Source organism: Cutaneotrichosporon cavernicola, assembly GCF_030864355.1.
Source record: "Cutaneotrichosporon cavernicola HIS019 DNA, chromosome: 6".
Taxonomy (NCBI): Eukaryota; Fungi; Basidiomycota; class Tremellomycetes; order Trichosporonales; family Trichosporonaceae; genus Cutaneotrichosporon; species Cutaneotrichosporon cavernicola.
In genome coordinates this window covers 1,137,627-1,152,558 of record NC_083398.1, presented here as the reverse complement: position 1 = coordinate 1,152,558, position 14,932 = coordinate 1,137,627, and the positions used below count along the sequence as shown (strand labels likewise).

The 14,932-nt window shown below is 58.6% G+C and overlaps 9 protein-coding genes across 9 annotated transcripts; 5 read left to right on the top strand and 4 right to left on the bottom strand.

Moving 5' to 3' along the window:
• Positions 1–1,204: 1,204 nt before the first annotated feature.
• On the bottom strand, positions 1,205–3,133 carry YRA1 (uncharacterized protein; the record flags this gene model as incomplete). Its single annotated transcript, XM_060602917.1, has 5 exons — positions 1,205–1,228; positions 1,271–1,470; positions 2,493–2,516; positions 2,550–2,934; positions 3,098–3,133. The coding sequence occupies 5 exons, from the start codon at positions 3,131–3,133 to the stop codon at positions 1,205–1,207; spliced, it is 669 nt and encodes a 222-aa protein (XP_060459263.1).
• Positions 3,134–3,481: 348 nt separating this feature from the next.
• On the bottom strand, positions 3,482–4,449 carry tsn1 (uncharacterized protein; the record flags this gene model as incomplete). Its single annotated transcript, XM_060602916.1, has 7 exons — positions 3,482–3,604; positions 3,694–3,789; positions 3,847–3,926; positions 3,963–4,078; positions 4,113–4,209; positions 4,241–4,331; positions 4,372–4,449. The coding sequence occupies 7 exons, from the start codon at positions 4,447–4,449 to the stop codon at positions 3,482–3,484; spliced, it is 681 nt and encodes a 226-aa protein (XP_060459262.1).
• A 384-nt stretch (positions 4,450–4,833) lies between these two features.
• On the top strand, positions 4,834–5,380 carry CcaverHIS019_0604550 (uncharacterized protein; the record flags this gene model as incomplete). Its single annotated transcript, XM_060602915.1, has 3 exons — positions 4,834–5,058; positions 5,176–5,292; positions 5,360–5,380. 3 exons carry the CDS (start codon positions 4,834–4,836, stop codon positions 5,378–5,380), a joined length of 363 nt encoding a protein of 120 aa, XP_060459261.1.
• Positions 5,381–5,883: 503 nt separating this feature from the next.
• On the top strand, positions 5,884–8,547 carry ALT1 (uncharacterized protein; the record flags this gene model as incomplete). Its single annotated transcript, XM_060602914.1, has 4 exons — positions 5,884–5,970; positions 6,648–7,077; positions 7,408–8,307; positions 8,396–8,547. 4 exons carry the CDS (start codon positions 5,884–5,886, stop codon positions 8,545–8,547), a joined length of 1,569 nt encoding a protein of 522 aa, XP_060459260.1.
• Positions 8,548–9,170: 623 nt separating this feature from the next.
• On the top strand, positions 9,171–9,580 carry CcaverHIS019_0604530 (uncharacterized protein; the record flags this gene model as incomplete). The annotated part of the gene is made up of 2 exons (XM_060602913.1): positions 9,171–9,219; positions 9,354–9,580. 2 exons carry the CDS (start codon positions 9,171–9,173, stop codon positions 9,578–9,580), a joined length of 276 nt encoding a protein of 91 aa, XP_060459259.1.
• Positions 9,581–9,657: 77 nt separating this feature from the next.
• On the bottom strand, positions 9,658–10,705 carry mrpl8 (uncharacterized protein; the record flags this gene model as incomplete). The annotated part of the gene is made up of 3 exons (XM_060602912.1): positions 9,658–9,924; positions 10,050–10,596; positions 10,641–10,705. The coding sequence occupies 3 exons, from the start codon at positions 10,703–10,705 to the stop codon at positions 9,658–9,660; spliced, it is 879 nt and encodes a 292-aa protein (XP_060459258.1).
• A 236-nt stretch (positions 10,706–10,941) lies between these two features.
• ACP2 (uncharacterized protein) lies at positions 10,942–11,672 on the top strand (the record flags this gene model as incomplete). The annotated part of the gene is made up of 5 exons (XM_060602910.1): positions 10,942–11,106; positions 11,344–11,482; positions 11,519–11,538; positions 11,594–11,603; positions 11,665–11,672. The coding sequence occupies 5 exons, from the start codon at positions 10,942–10,944 to the stop codon at positions 11,670–11,672; spliced, it is 342 nt and encodes a 113-aa protein (XP_060459257.1).
• Positions 11,673–11,775: 103 nt separating this feature from the next.
• On the bottom strand, positions 11,776–13,830 carry CcaverHIS019_0604500 (uncharacterized protein; the record flags this gene model as incomplete). Its single annotated transcript, XM_060602909.1, has 7 exons — positions 11,776–12,126; positions 12,162–12,565; positions 12,602–12,790; positions 12,828–13,120; positions 13,157–13,264; positions 13,398–13,478; positions 13,583–13,830. The coding sequence occupies 7 exons, from the start codon at positions 13,828–13,830 to the stop codon at positions 11,776–11,778; spliced, it is 1,674 nt and encodes a 557-aa protein (XP_060459256.1).
• Positions 13,831–14,199: 369 nt separating this feature from the next.
• On the top strand, positions 14,200–14,913 carry CcaverHIS019_0604490 (uncharacterized protein; the record flags this gene model as incomplete). Its single annotated transcript, XM_060602908.1, has 5 exons — positions 14,200–14,227; positions 14,261–14,403; positions 14,450–14,548; positions 14,583–14,814; positions 14,864–14,913. 5 exons carry the CDS (start codon positions 14,200–14,202, stop codon positions 14,911–14,913), a joined length of 552 nt encoding a protein of 183 aa, XP_060459255.1.
• Positions 14,914–14,932: the final 19 nt, after the last annotated feature.

The following is a 14,932-nucleotide window of genomic DNA, read 5'->3' as shown; positions in this document are numbered from 1 at the left end:
CACAGTTATTCAAGTTTGTCGCTAGGTCTGGACAGAACCACCCTGGTCCACTTGACCACGCACACGCCGGTCCATCGGGACACATGCACTTCCCCCCGGTACACGTAGACGCGGGCCTACCTGGCTCGGAGACACACCACGATCTACATGCACCGCAGTTTGAGTTGTCGGTGCTCGGGTCGATGCATGTCCCGAAACACTCGAGTTGGCCAGGGAGGCATGGGTCGCGGGGGAGGAAGGCGGCGTTTGCAACGAGGAAGAGGAAGGCGAGGAGAGGATGGAGAGGGAAGAAGAGCATGGTGGATGACTGTGCAGAGACGGAGTGAGGGGTTACAAGATGTAGTTTGTAAGTGACTGCAATTCAGAGATCAGAGATCGGGAGCTTTGGCCGACTAGAAATGACATCAATGTCTTTGCGTCACGAGCCGACCATCGAAGAGGTAGTAGTAGGAGGAGAGAGGGTGGTCGGGCACAGACATACACACTTGTTTCCAAGTGTCACATTAGGTTGCCAAGACTTTGCGTTGTGCCTGTATCGACACCAAGTCCCCTGCATGACTGGAACTCGACGACGCGTCGGAACTGAAAATGACAAAATGACGTACGATCAGTTTGTGGACAGTAACTGCAAGTTGTTGGAGAGCGATCGGCCCGAGACGAGACTCACACTCTTGTCTGCGTACCGTAACCTCATGGCTGTTGCAATGGTGCGTTTGGCTCATTCTTTGCATCGCATTGGCCGTCTTCAACTTGTCTACATGCACATGCACTTGCCACCGGCACAGTTTTGACCCTCGGCGCTCATGATCAGCTTTGTCCCGCCGCCACTCACCTTGTGCCCACAAGCACAAGCCCCGCAGTGGCTGTTATCGTTCCGGACCTCGATTCACTCTCCCTCACACAGGCTCTGGTCTTGCTTAGTGAGGACCCTGTCTCCTCGGCGGGTGTGGCTGGCAGCGGCACCCATCTTGTGCCGCGTGTACACCGCCGAGCTGGTCATGAGTAGCGAACTGTAAGTCGTCAGATGTCGTAACCTCAGCGCCCTGGTCACATAGTTGCCCCGCAAAACAAGGAAGACCCACATTCCACTTGGCACGCATCGCCTCCAACCCTCCAGCTGCTGATCCAAGCAAGGTAACGAAGGGGCTACATCCATCTCAAACCCAGTCAACTCATGGTCTCAACAATGTTTTATGAATAGTTTCTAAGCAGTCGTCGTCTTGTACGCCTGGCTGTTAGTCTCTCTCCAGAGAATGACGACGCGACTCACCTCCATCTCGGCATCGAGGTCCTCGGCCGACTTCTTGGCGGGACGGGCCGCGCGAGGGCGGGAGGGAGGGGGAGCGCGGCGGCCGCGGGGTGCCGACGACTTGGAATCGGGCTTAGCAGCCCGAGGTGTGGCGACGCGCGCGGCGAGCGACGACGCAACAGCGTTGGGGTCGATGGCGATCTCGACCTTCATGGGGCGCTCTATTGAGAGAAGCCAGAGTTCGGAATGTGTGCAGGCGGCGGGGTTGTGGAGGTGGGTAAATATGCGGAGGAGTGAATGGAAGAAGATGTTGATGTCGGGAACCGGTTGCAGAGTTGATGCGTACACATAGGAGTCGATACAATGTTGAGGTCGTGCATGCGAGTCGTAGTCGATACAATGTTGAGGTCGCGCATGCAAGTCGTAGTCGATACAATGTTGAGGTCGTGCATGCAAGTCGTAGTCGATACAATGTTGAGGTCGTGCAATGCAAGTCGTAGTTGATAGAATTGAGAAGAATAGTGGGGAGTCGTGAGATGTGAAAGAGTCGTAACAAAGTGCAAGGATGCGTAGAGCAGAGGCGCAGATCAGCGCCAGTTCATTGCGATGAGATCGAGAAAGGGAAGCCGCCGCTGCTGCTGCCGAGGTCCTTCGGACCATCTTGATGCGACCTAGCCGCACTCGAGAACCGTCTCGAGGCGACAGTCGCGCCAGTGATCATCCGACAACCACCGTTCGTCGGACCGTCGTAGAACGATACCCGGCCGTGTTCGCCACATGCTCGGGGGTTGCAGATGAGACCGCAAGTGCGCCAAGCGCCGCAGGGGAAAGCTGTACGCTATCGCAGGCGATGGAGACTTGCTCAACATCCGTCACTGCAGCCGAGCGACTGGCACTCGACGCCACCCTGTGCCCGAAGGACTTGGATTGCGCGCGTTTTACATTGCCACCGGGAGGCAGCAATCACACTGCGCGTACTTAGCCAAAGCCAACCGCGCCTCCGCCTGCGTTGAGGACGGTCGGCGCGGGGTGGCTTGATGCCTGTACCAACGAGACTTGCGTAATGCGAGGAAGGTTACCCTATCCAGCTTGCACGCGTCTTCGCCTCATGCGCTGTTCAACTTGCTATCACGGCTGGTTACGTCACGTCGCCTCACGTGCCAAACAAACTGTCCGAATCATAGAACCCGCATTGGCGAGCAGCGGCGAAGCAAGGGGGAAGTCAGCAGGAGGAGACACTAACGGTTGTCGATCATCCGGTTGTGGTCTAGAATCAGCACCGCCTTCCTCGCCAACCTACACGTCGTGTGAGCCTTGTTGGCGTCACCGCGGTTCTTGAAGATGACAGTCGCGCTGCCAGAGCTCTTTCCGCTCGCGGTGTAAGCCATGTGGAGGGCGCGAACAGGCCCAACGGTCGACTGCATAAGGTCGCGAACCTGTGCCTCGGTCACGTCTGTGGGAAGGTTGGAGATGATGATCTTGGTAGCGTCCGCGGTCACGGGTTTGTTAGCAGCGGGCACAACAGCAGCGCGCTGGGTCTGCGACACGTTGCGCGGGGCGGAACCAGAGTAGCGCGCACGCGCGCCAGCCGCACCACGCGGAGCCGCGTCGCGGGAGGGGGCAGAGGCCGAGGAAGCACCACGGCCACGGCCACCACGACGGCCACGAGGCTTAGCGGCGATCATCTATTGGAGGAATAGTACACAGAAGATGCGCGAGCAGTGTACAATGGCAAACGGATGGATGTTGGAAGGTGATGGATTGTTGTTATTGTCAAGGTGGGTGGCAAAGGAGGGCAAACGTGCGTCAGCTCGTGTTCTCTTGTCGATTGCAGTCGATTATGCGTACCTCGTCGAGGGGCTTGTCGATGTCCATGGAAGCCATTGTGTGAAGTTGGTGTCACGAGTGAGAGGATGGAGTGAGGAGGAGGTTGAAGACTGTATTAGTTAGTTGATGGATGGAGTGAAGACAAGGATGGATGGGATGTCGAGTCGAGTGTCAAGAAGGGGAGCGGGAAGGGGAAAGAAAGGGGCAGCAGGGCTTGATTGCAAGTTGTCCCCGTTTTCAGGCACCAAGCTACCACACACACCGCCACCCAATTCACCTATTCCCGTCAGCCCCGCAAAGTGGCAGCCCAACAATTAGTATTAGTTTGGCTTGTTTACAATCGATCAGAAATTGCGATATGGTACAAATCAATGCATCAAGTGATTCAAGTCCTAAGTAAAAACTCTAAGCCGAAGGAGCGGTAGCAAGGCCACGCAGCGTGAGGTCGTACACGACGTCCTCGCACCGCTTCAGGTCATACTTGAGCGAGTCAAACTTGCGGCGCAGCTGGTCGTTGCGGAGGTTGAGCTGGGGGTCAGCTTGCGAGCAGTCGACAGTTGCAGGTGCGGAACCGGCGGACTTCTTTCCCCTTTGGCCAAGCCCACATCCCCACTCACCATAGAGTAGCTAGCAAAGATGTCGTTGACGAAGAGCGCTATCCGGCCAGGCAGCTTAAAGTTCTGTGCTGTGACCGAGTTGACCGACAGACGGGGCTGGAGTTAGCTGGTTCACATAGGCCTTGGCTTGGCTGGAACCCCCTCCCGACTCACCAGCTCGTTGACCATGCCAATGACGCCCTGGAGGTAATCGTCAGAGGTGACCTCGAGCTCGCCGACGGTCTCGCCCTGGACTACATGTCAGCCACGCTCCCTTGACTTTGACATACGGCCCATAAGCGTAGCGGCGGTGAACTGGGGCACGAGCTCGTCCCGGAGCACGAAGCGGGCGAGCGCGATGCTCGTCACGAGGCTACGAAACATGGGCGCGACAGCGAACTGGTAACTGCGCTTAGCCATGCCAGATCTTGAGGACATACCGATAGAACTCGCCCTTGGGGATGAGTCCGGCGATGTTGACCCAGTGAGCGTGGGCACCGGCGATGGTTTCGAGCGCCTTAGTGGCGATCGCCTCATCTGTTGTTAGAGAAGAGTAGGGTTGACGTACGCTGCGTTGCGGGCGACGAGTGGAGGCGGTTGAGCTCGGCAGTGGCCTGGCGAACAATGTCCTCCACCGGCTCGATGGCCTCGCGGATGGACTGGGGTCAGCTCATTGAGCTCAAGCCAGCTGAAACTCACCTTCTTGAGCGTAGCCTCGGCCTCGAGCTGAGCGATCGCGGCGGTGAGAGTCTCCTCGACAGATGATGTGGCGGCCATGGTGGTTGTGGTTATTAAGGCCGGGATGGCACACAAATACTGGTCACGGTGAGGTCAGAGGATTTCGCCAGATATGAGGAGATGAGCCCAATCTCCGGCGAAATGGAGTGGAGGTTGAGCTTGCCATTCCACAGCTCGCATTCTATACCATGTGAAACAGTCTTGGCAACACAAACAGCGACAACAACATCACTAGTGGCCTCCGCACTGTGGTTGACACTCCCCACGCCCCTTACTTTAACCACTCAAATAACGAGAGGCTCATCCTCAATCCTTATCACGAGCACTTGGTTACGCTTCCATCGCACCGCCCACCTCCACCCAACGAGTCACCAGTCACCCACACAAGCACCGCCCCCCCACACCCCGTGCACAACCGTTCCAATGGGCAACTGTTTCTCAGACCCGTCCAAGGGCGGCCAGCGTCTCGGATCTGCACCCTCTACATCGCCAGCCAGCGGGCAGCATGTGCCCGCGCCGGCGACCAACTCGGCTGGAGGAAAGGGGAGAACACTCTCCGGTTCTGGTCCGCAGTCAGCCGGAGGAGTGCCACCCGGTAACGACCCACGCGCAGCAGCTGCGGCCGCCGCAGAGGCACGCGCACAGGCGGTGAGTAGTGGCGATCCGTGACCGCTTGGCCTTGGGCATTTGGCATGACGTCGTGTCATCAGCGCTTCTTTTAGGCTGTGTGCTGGTCTTGAAGCAAGAACGTGGGACTGATGTCAGGCCAACAACCGTGGCGTGTCGACCACCAGGCCGGGTGCAGGCAAGCTGAGCTCCAAGCTGCAGGAGGAGCGGAAGGGAACCTCGCCGCAGCAACAACAGGGCAATGATCGCATGATGGTACGTGCGGCCAGGGGGGGAAACTTGGACGTAGTGTGACGGGGGGGCCTCGGATGGCTAACTACAGGACCGGGGCGAGTGGAACTGAAATTCTGACGATAAACAAGACAAGCGATTGCGAGTTTCGGGCGCAGACTGGCATGTTGTAGACGATGATGAGAATGGTGTACTTGTGCCTCGGAGAAAAGGCGTCTTTGACGCCGAGGTACAATGAGGAGCTCCGCCCACGAGGCGGGGGTTACGGCGTGCCGATTTCCAAACAACTGTCAGAGCCGGCGGCCCGAGTTGATGACTGGTTAATTTGCCCTGAAGCACAAACTGGCGCTGGCTGGCTCGAGAGGAGCCACAGACGGGCGAGACGGGCAAACTCGATGACAGAGGGCGTTCCGCGACAATAAAAAGAGGCTTATGTGTTGAATGTTTCCACATTGACCATGGTCCGTGCCGACTACTAGTTACCTATGTGTAGGGTGAATCGGCACATCTTGGGAATGCAACGAGGCCGAGCTCTAATCCCATTCCCCAGCCCCTCCCCACTACTGACCCTTCCTCCCCCCTCGCACCCAACAGTCGAGCAAGGTCATATAACTCATGCACGCAAATCGTCGTCGTCTCTCTCTCTCTCTCTTTATTTCTCATCTCATCCTTCACTTTTGCGAAAGCATCCAAGTTCAAAACGTAGGTCCTCCAAGAGCAAAGACAAGACACGATGGGCCTTCTATACTCTGTCGTGGTGGGTGAGAGACCGAGAGTGGAGGTTGTGCCCAGCCAATGAACGAGGTCTATCTTGGCCTACCTGCACCCACGCGGGCATGACGGATGACGGGGCGGCGGGCCGGAACGTGACCGGAACGGAATAGGACAGCAAGTGGGCAAATTGGCCCAGGAATCCCAGTAATCCCATCCCAAAGATCCAGTGAGAGAGTGGAGGAGAAAGTGGAGGGGGGGGGTGGAGGTTGAAAATGACTCATGCCAAGTTGAGCAACCAACAAAGGCTGATCGCTTGTAGAGTGGTCAGAACCGCTCTGGTCGGACATGGTTGTTGTCAAATTGTCATGGCCAAAGGCACTTGCACAGAGAGAGAGAGAGGCCATGGATCGTCATACAACCCCGTTCAGGCCCACCCACATTCCCAGCCCACCTAGACCAACAAAGCGGCCCAGAGCCTTTGAGCCTAGATTGGTGCTGACCACATCCATTCCTCCCCAATCTCTCCTCTCACGGCTCAACGACGATCATATCGCCCCGCCTCCATTCCCGACTTGGCCCCGAAACCCTTCTTCACTGTTGATATAACAATGGCGATGCGTTCTATGCGTGCGCCTCTTCTCCGACCGTTTTCTTTCCTCTCCCAGTTCCCACGCCGCACCATGTCTACTGCACGCAAGCCCGTCCTCAGCCTCGAGACCATCAACCCCGCGGTCCTCGATGTACAGTACGCCGTCCGTGGCGAGCTCGCGCTCAAGGCCGACAAGTACATGCACGAGCTTGACACTCCCGGCGGCGGTAAGAACCTGCCCTTTGACAAGGTCGTGACGGCCAACATCGGCAACCCTCAGCAAAAAGGTCTTAACCAGCGCCCCATCACTTTCTGGCGCCAGATCATCTCGCTCCTCGAGTACCCCGAGCTCATGGAGGAGCACCTCGAGGTCGCCAAGAAGATTTACCCCGACGACGTGATCAAGCGCGCCCAGGGTCTTCGCAAGGAGATTGGCTCGGTCGGCGCTTACACTCCCTCGAAGGGTGTGCTCGCCATCCGCCAGCGCGTCGCCAAGTTCCTTGAGGGTGAGTGGGCTCCGACGTGGAAGGTGGGCGCGGGTGGGTGGGGGAGCGGCCTGTGCTTGGATCAGTGCTTCCGACACGGGCATAGCAACCAATGCGGACCTAGCCGAAGGGCCTCATTGAGTCGAGACGGATTGTGTGAATTGTGTTTGGGTGACTTGGGGCGAGGATGCCGTTCATCTCATTCATTCGCCGGCGAAACCCGGCTCGAATATTCTCAGAGAATCCTTACGCTCGGCCGTTTTGTCCTGAAATGGGCGCCTGTATGAGACGTGCAGACGTTCAGATCTAGGCACCCCACGAAGCACTCGCTAGGACTCGCTAACATCACAGAGCGCGACGGCTACCCCTCGGACCCCGAGCTCATCTTCCTGACTGCTGGCGCGTCGGCCGGTGTCGCGCAGATCCTCGACCTCTGCCTCAAGGAGGGCGAGGGCTGCATGATTCCCATCCCCCAGTACCCACTCTACACTGCGACACTCGCTCACATCGGCGCCAAGCCAGTGCCCTACTACCTCCAGGAGGATGCGCAGTGGTCGATGAACCTCAAGTCGCTCAAGGAGAGTGTCGAGAAGGCTAAGGCTGAGGGCATCAAGCTCAAGTGCCTTGCTGTCATCAACCCCGGCAACCCCACCGGCGGCTGCCTCAGCCGCGAGGCCATGCAGGATGTGGTGCAGCTCTGCTACGACGAGGGCATGGTCCTCCTCGCCGACGAGGTGTACCAGCGCAACATTTTCGACCCCGAGCACCGCCCCTTCATCTCGTTCAAGGAGGTCGTCAAGAGCATGCCCAAGGAGATTGCCGACTCTGTCGAGCTTGTCTCGTTCCACTCGATCTCGAAGGGTGTCTCCGGCGAGTGCGGCCGCCGCGGTGGATACTTTGAGCTCTGCAACATCGACCCCGACGTCGTTGAGCAGATCTACAAGATGGCTTCCGTGACCCTCTGCCCCCCCGTGACTGGCCAGATCGGCGTTGACCTCCTCGTTAACCCCCCCAAGAAGGGCGACGCGTCGTACGACCAGTGGCTCGCCGAGACCACCCTCACGCATGACAACCTCGCTTCGCGCTCCAAGTTCATGTGCGAGCAGTTCAACAAGCTCGAGGGCGTCAGCTGCCAGCCCGCCGACGGTGCCATGTACCTCTTCCCCCAGCTCACCATGCCCGAGAAGGCCATCGCCAAGGCCAAGGAGCTTGGCAAGCCCGCCGACGTCATGTACACGCTTGACCTTCTTGGTGAGTGCTGTGAGGTGGGCGCGAAGCGCTTGCCGAGCAGGCGTCGACAGACGCGACTGCACACCTTGTCGTTGTCAGCTAACACCAGACGCCACCGGTATCTGCGCTGTTGCAGGCTCCGGTTTCGGCCAGGAGCCCGGCACCTACCACATGCGTGTCACCGCGCTGTGCCCCGGTGTCGAGGAGTACGTCGCGAAGATCGAGAAGTTCCACAACGACTTTATGGCCCAGTACAAGTAAAGTAATCGTAGGGCGTCAGTGTCTGGGTAGCATGTGCAGTAGTCTTCATCATGTAACAAGATTGAGTGCCGTGGGTCATTTCCTTCTTTTTGAAAGGCGGGGAGAGGAATGATGGAGGCCCAAGTACAAGTGAGGGTCAGAGGTTGGCGTAGCCTGATTCGGCTGGCAAGGAGCGGGGGTGTGCATGGCGAGAAGGACGAGGGGCGTGACTGTCGTCGCAGGCGGTTGTCTCGTTGCCGATAGGGGGAACCTCCAGTAGCCTCATCCTCTTCAATCTATAGTACGCAAAAGACGAAACTGGACAAAGGTTAACGCACGGGTGTTGTCCGCACAACCGTGCCATTCCGGCTTCTCATCAACCACGCTAACCACAGCGCCTTGGCCGATGCCAGCTACTGGAAATCTGGCGCACACGAGGGTTGTGTGAGAGTAGAGAATAACAATGATTCTGGTAATTAATTGGCGTGGGCCTGTACCAACTGACGTTCCCTGGAGGGCAGCTGACGTTCCTGCTGAGGTTAACGACGGCGGGCTGGGCCCCGTCAAAGTAGCTTGGGACGCGGCATGGCAGTGTGGTGAGGTAGAAAAGGCAGTACTTGCGGTCACGAAATGCACAAGTCACAATGATATCCCTCAAGATCAAGCTCCTCGCTCTGTCGGTTCTCGCTTCCCGTGAGTTGTCATCCTCCCCCCTCCCCTCACCTCCCTTTACCCTCCTCAACAACGCCGCTGACCCCAGCACATGCCCTTGCCCCCTTCAAGAGGCAGGACTGCTCCCTGGGTTCGGCATCCGCGTCGACCTCCAGTCCTCCATGAAGTTCTGCGGCTTCTGTACTACCGTGAGGGCGAGAATGGCGTCAACGAGACTTGTGCCAGCGGTCCGGCCAAGTGTCCGCCGCCCATTTCACTGTGCGGTTTCGGACCGGACGGGTGCGTCACCGTCCAGAACGATAACGACAACTGCGGCGGCTGCTACGCCAAGTGCAGTACCATCATTGACGAGAACTGCGTCAACGGAAAGTGTTCAAAGTAGACAAAGAATTAGCAACGATGTCAATGAGCCCAGTCCGAGCGGTGAAAATGCATACATGTGTCCCCTCCTCGAGATGCCTAGTCGACCTTGGTGATGTCCGCCTTCTGCACCTCGCTCGCAAACAGCTGCTTGACGGGCTTGGGGTTTCGTCCAAGGGCACCACGCGCAATCCCCAATCCAGTGTGGTGGATCGGCACACCGGCCAGACGCTCACCGGCCATGAGCTTGCGTCCGTGCTGCGGCTTGGTGAACGAGTGAGGCCGGAACTTGAAGCGGGCGGGTGGGCCGTCGCGCTGGTGTCCGAGCTCGGGGTAGGATTCGTCGCCCTCGGCGCGGAGGCGGAGCTGGTGTCAGCGGTGCCGTGCGCAGCTGGCAACGGAGCGACAAGTGGGTTTTCGGGACAACCATCAAAGACATAGCTCCACCCTGCTCACGCGTCCTCGCTCCTCTTGGGGTTGAGAAGACTCACCGAATAGTCCTGTTTCAGTGCGTCGAACTCGGCCTTCCCCTCGTCTCCGCGGTACTTGAGCACACGCTGAACGCTCCTCCTCGTCCTGGGAAGCACGCCGCTCGTAAGGCTGTCCCTGGCAGCCGCCCGCGCGGCCATCTCAAACTTCAGATCGCGCGGCCCATCAACAAGCGACAAAATCGCAACTGGCGCGTTGTCTCCTGGCCGCTTCCCGAACCTCTGGATACGCGTATACCCGCCCGGCCGCTCGGCATAGCGCTCTGCAAGCTGTCCAAACACTTTGGGAAGCAGCGATGTGTTGGGAACAAAGTTCTCGGGGTCGGCGCTCTCGAGCGCGGAAGGGGGAAGGGTAGGGGTCACGGGCGCGTTGTAGGCGTCTGCGGCGTAGTGGTGCGCGGGCATGAGGAAGGCCTGGGCGTTGGAGCGCGCGACATTCGTGCCCTTCTTGCCGAGGGTGATGATCTTCTCGGCCATGCGCGCGGCCTCCTTGGCCTTTGGAACGGTCGTTTTGATCATCTCGTGGTGGAGGAGGGCCGAGACCAAGTTACTGGAATTAGCTTTTGGGTGAGTGGAGAGGGGTAGAGTACTCACCGGAGCAGCGCATGGCGGTGCGAGCTGGTTCGCTGCAGCTTGCGCATCTTGAGACCGTGCTTCATGGTGCCGTCGTCACCACTCTCGTTGAGCTCAATGTGGACTTGACTTTTGGAGGTGATCCGAAATAGGCCGGAAAGTCCAAGTGCCACAAGGACGGAGGCAATTCATAACGCCGCTGTCGACTACCATTCCCTGGCTTGCGACTGGACCCGTTCTGCTAGGATGGGTAGTCGAGCCTAGCCTAGCCTTCCCACCTTTAGTGTAGCCTAGAAGCTCAACCATCTCCTACACCACAACCATGTTCCGCCTCGCTCTCCGTGCCGCGCCCCGCTACGTCCGCCCCGTCGCGGTTCCCCGTGCCATGGCCGTTCGCGCCTACTCCGCCGCCTCCCTCACCAAGGAGGACGTTACCAGCCGTGTTCTCGACGTGCTCAAGTCGTTTGAGAAGGTTGACGCTTCCAAGGTACGCCCAACGGCGAGATGGAGCCAGAGGTGGAGCAGGCGGGGAGGATCATGGGGAGGGAAGACGGACGGGGCTAGAGACGGTGTGCGCGAGCTGTTGAGCGCCGTGGGCAGCTGAGACAACGCCGCAAACCCGTACCTCGGACGTCACTGGCGTCCTCCACTTGAATCTTCCAGCCCGTTCTACCGCCGGCTCCTGCTTCGCCAAACCGTTTCATGAGCCCTGGCTCACACACAGCTCGCGCCCACTTCCGAGTTCACCGCCGACCTCGGCCTCGACTCGCTGGACGCCGTTGAGGTTGTGATGGCCATCGAGGAGGAGTTTGCCATTGAGATCCCTGACGCCGAGGCCGACGCCATTGACTCGGTGGACAAGGGTGGGTGCTCCATCGCGCAGCAGAGCTAACAGCCAGCGATCGAGTATGTCATCAAGGTTGGTACATCCCTGGCGTGCGCGAGACATTTGCTGACCACGACCCATTCTGCAGACCCCGGAGGGTGAGTGCGCGGCTTCTGTGGCTGCTCCTTTTTGTTTCCTGACTTGCCGCTGACATCACAGCACATTAATTACAGCACCCCGCGAGAGATTTGGCATGCAGACATAACATCGGTTGCAACTCTGACCACAACACACAACTTGGAAACTGACTGTATGTGCAAATATGCATGCTCACTCATCGTCGACCATCATTGGCTCGTTCTCCGTCCCTCTCCCCCGCGATCCCCCATTCGCCATGCCGTTCTCCTTGGACGGGGCCGAGCCCGGCTCTTCGATGTACACATAACCCTTCGTCTTCTTTGCGCCCATCGGGAACACCTCGGCAGGCCGTGGAGACGACGGCGCTGGCGACATGTCTCTACTAGGCGCAGCAGACACGGTTCCCTCATCTTCCTCCTCGACATCGACGCGCGCCTGAATACGCCCAGAGCGACGTTCCCCAGGGATGACGGGCTTGCGCGGTGGCTCGTACGTTGCAGAACCAGCTCCGCGCCGCCCGCCGCGGCGAGGAAACAGCTCTTCCTGCACATCAGCGAAAATCGGCGGTGCAAACTCACGTCTTCCTCTATCGAGTCGTAAGTGTAGTCTACCTTGCGGGCAGGCCGGCGCGTACGTGTTGTGCGCAGTTCCGCAGCTTGCAGTATCCGCATGGTGTCAAGGACTTTTTTGCGGGCGCGGGCGACGCGCGCCTCCTCCTTCTCAACGTTCGGGAGGAACTGCTCAACCCACTCGCCAAGCTGTTTCTCGTCCTCGACGCCCTTGAGCTGGCGGCGGTGCGCCATCGCCTCCTTCTGCGTTGGCTTGCCCTTTGGCCCGGATCCTGTGGGCTTAGGAAGGACGACTTGGCCGTGCGCCTTGAACTGCTCCATTTGGCTCTGGAGCTCGCCTCTCATGGTCGTCATGGTGACGAGCGGACAGGGTCGTTTGAAAGGGTTGCCTGACTTGTACAGACGCGCTGATTCTGACGTTAGCTGCGCGCAAAGGATTGACAGCTCACTATCCAGACTCCAGATGCGGTTCTTGTTGCGGTCAAGACCAACAGGCTCGATCCAGATCTCGGCGCTCTTGTCCACCTTCTCCCCCTCTTCTGTCTCAGGATTCTTTCGCTTCGGCTTCTTCTTGTTTGCCTCGTCCTTCTTGGCTTGCGCGTCCTTGATCTTTTCCCGGATCATGTCAGAGTGGGACACTGGTGTGAGCTTGTCAATCGAAATACGGGAACCTACACTGCCAGTCGACGAGCTGACGAAGCAGGCGCGCGCGCTCGTACCAATCGAGCTCGAATATTCCCCCGCCCTTCTTCTCGATTTGGGCGATGGGGTTCTTCTTGACGCGCGTCTGTTTGTCCTCGTTTGGCCCACGCAGTCTGCCCAGGAGGCCGCGGTCGGCCGACTTGTTGCAGCACTCGGCCCGCGCTTCCTCGTGCGGCGCCCACGGGCGATCCCACACCGTAAATTCTTGCGAGTTGAGGAGCATGTCTGAGATGTAATTGGAGAGGTGTGACTGGATATTTGTGCAGCTGCGCATTAATTAGCCGTAATAAATTAAAACCCACTCGAGGTTGCGAAGGCCTGGCTTGAGGTTCTTGAGGAACGCCATGAGGACACCCTCAAGCACGTCGTCTGGTCTATTCGCGACGGGCTCGCATAGACTCCGCTCAAAGCTGGGGTCAGCGCCCTCTGATGGCCGATGGGCGAATGTGGCACTTGGGCGTACCGTCAGAGGCCCACCCTGGCGAGGGTGGGCCAACCAAGACCCGCCCAAAGCCGCCAGCCCTCCGAACCAAAGACACTCACTCCTCTAGGTTCAGTAGGCTGCTGATCCGGGGCAACAACCCGAACTTGACGATGAACGCCCACACGTACGCGACCTGCCAGCTGCGCGTAAGCAATGTGGCGGATGGATTCATGGGTCGACGCGTGCAGCGCGGAGCCAATCCGCGGCCGCCGCTGCAGAAAGGACTTCTGACGGCATTACTCACTCATCCTGCACGCGCTTGGGCCGAGGCGGCTCGTACGCGTGCTGCGCGAGGTCAGCTTCGTGCCGGCTCTGCGCTGCCGCGCGCGCGATGGAGCTGTTGTCGTCGATGATTACGATGTTCGGGTCATCCTTGACGTCTCCAACTGCCTCCTTTGAGTCTGAGAATTCGGCGCGGCCTCCTACGCGCGATGTCGTGTTGCTGCGCGCCTCGGCGGCCGAGGACGCGCCGCGCGAGGCCGAGGAAGACATGGGTGGTCACGCGAGGTGTGGGGTTTGGGGGACCTCGCGCCGGGGTATGCAATGATGTGGTTTAGGTATCCACGCAATACTTGTTCGAAAGACGTCCCGCTTGCGTTGATATTGAGAGAAGATGAGTTGTAGGAATCGATGAGTGGTGGATGAGAGTGATTGTAGTTGTCAGGTGGACAATCGCGCTCAGCCAAACCATGGAGCCAACAGTCAAGAGGAGTCTGATATCAATTGACACGTCAGGTTAACAGGCTTCCCCATGGGGTTGCGTTACTGACCAGCCGATCGTCATCATCACCACCCGCTCTGTCATGTACTGATAATCATTTGCCACCCTCCACTTCCACTGGACATCTTTAGCAACCAACAATGGCAGCCAACACTATCGAATGGGGAGGTAAGCTGTACTGTGCGTTTGAAGCTGAGACAGAAACGCGCGCACCCATCCACATTGGCGAAAAGCTCTTGACGCCCGGGTATGCGACCGACATCGAGCTCACCATCCCGGCGACCATCGAGGGGCCGAAGCGCACGGAGAAGTCGTGGGGCCGGATATGGCTCACCGACCAGCGCGTAAGTCGTGACCTCATTCGACGGTAGTGATTCCAGCTGAGACCAGATCATCTTCATCGCAGTCAAGCGGCCGGGCGGAGAAGACCTGAATGCGCCGCACCGCGTTGCAGGTGCGCCAGGCCTACACTCGCTCATCATCCCCTATGTCAGTTGTTCTTGTATCGTTGAGTTAACACCAGGACACAATCAAGGACACGTCGTTCCATCTACCCATCTTCAGCGCCAACCACCAGCTCATCCAGTTCATCCCCGACCTCGCGCATCCAGCGCCCAACCTCCCGAACCCTGGGAGTAATTCGGCACTGGTGTGCAAGCTCCTTCTCGCGGAAGGACTGGGGCACAACATGTACAAGCGCATCGAGAAGGAGCGCGAGACGTGGCTCAAGCGCCTGCGAGACGGCGAGACCCTGCGTGAGTGTCTCCATCAGCTTTCGAGCCTAGAGTTGTAAGCTGACAGTAGCGGCATACACCCCGCGCGAGGCGCCACCGCCGCCCCTCGCGACCGATTAGAATGTAGATAGTACAGTAG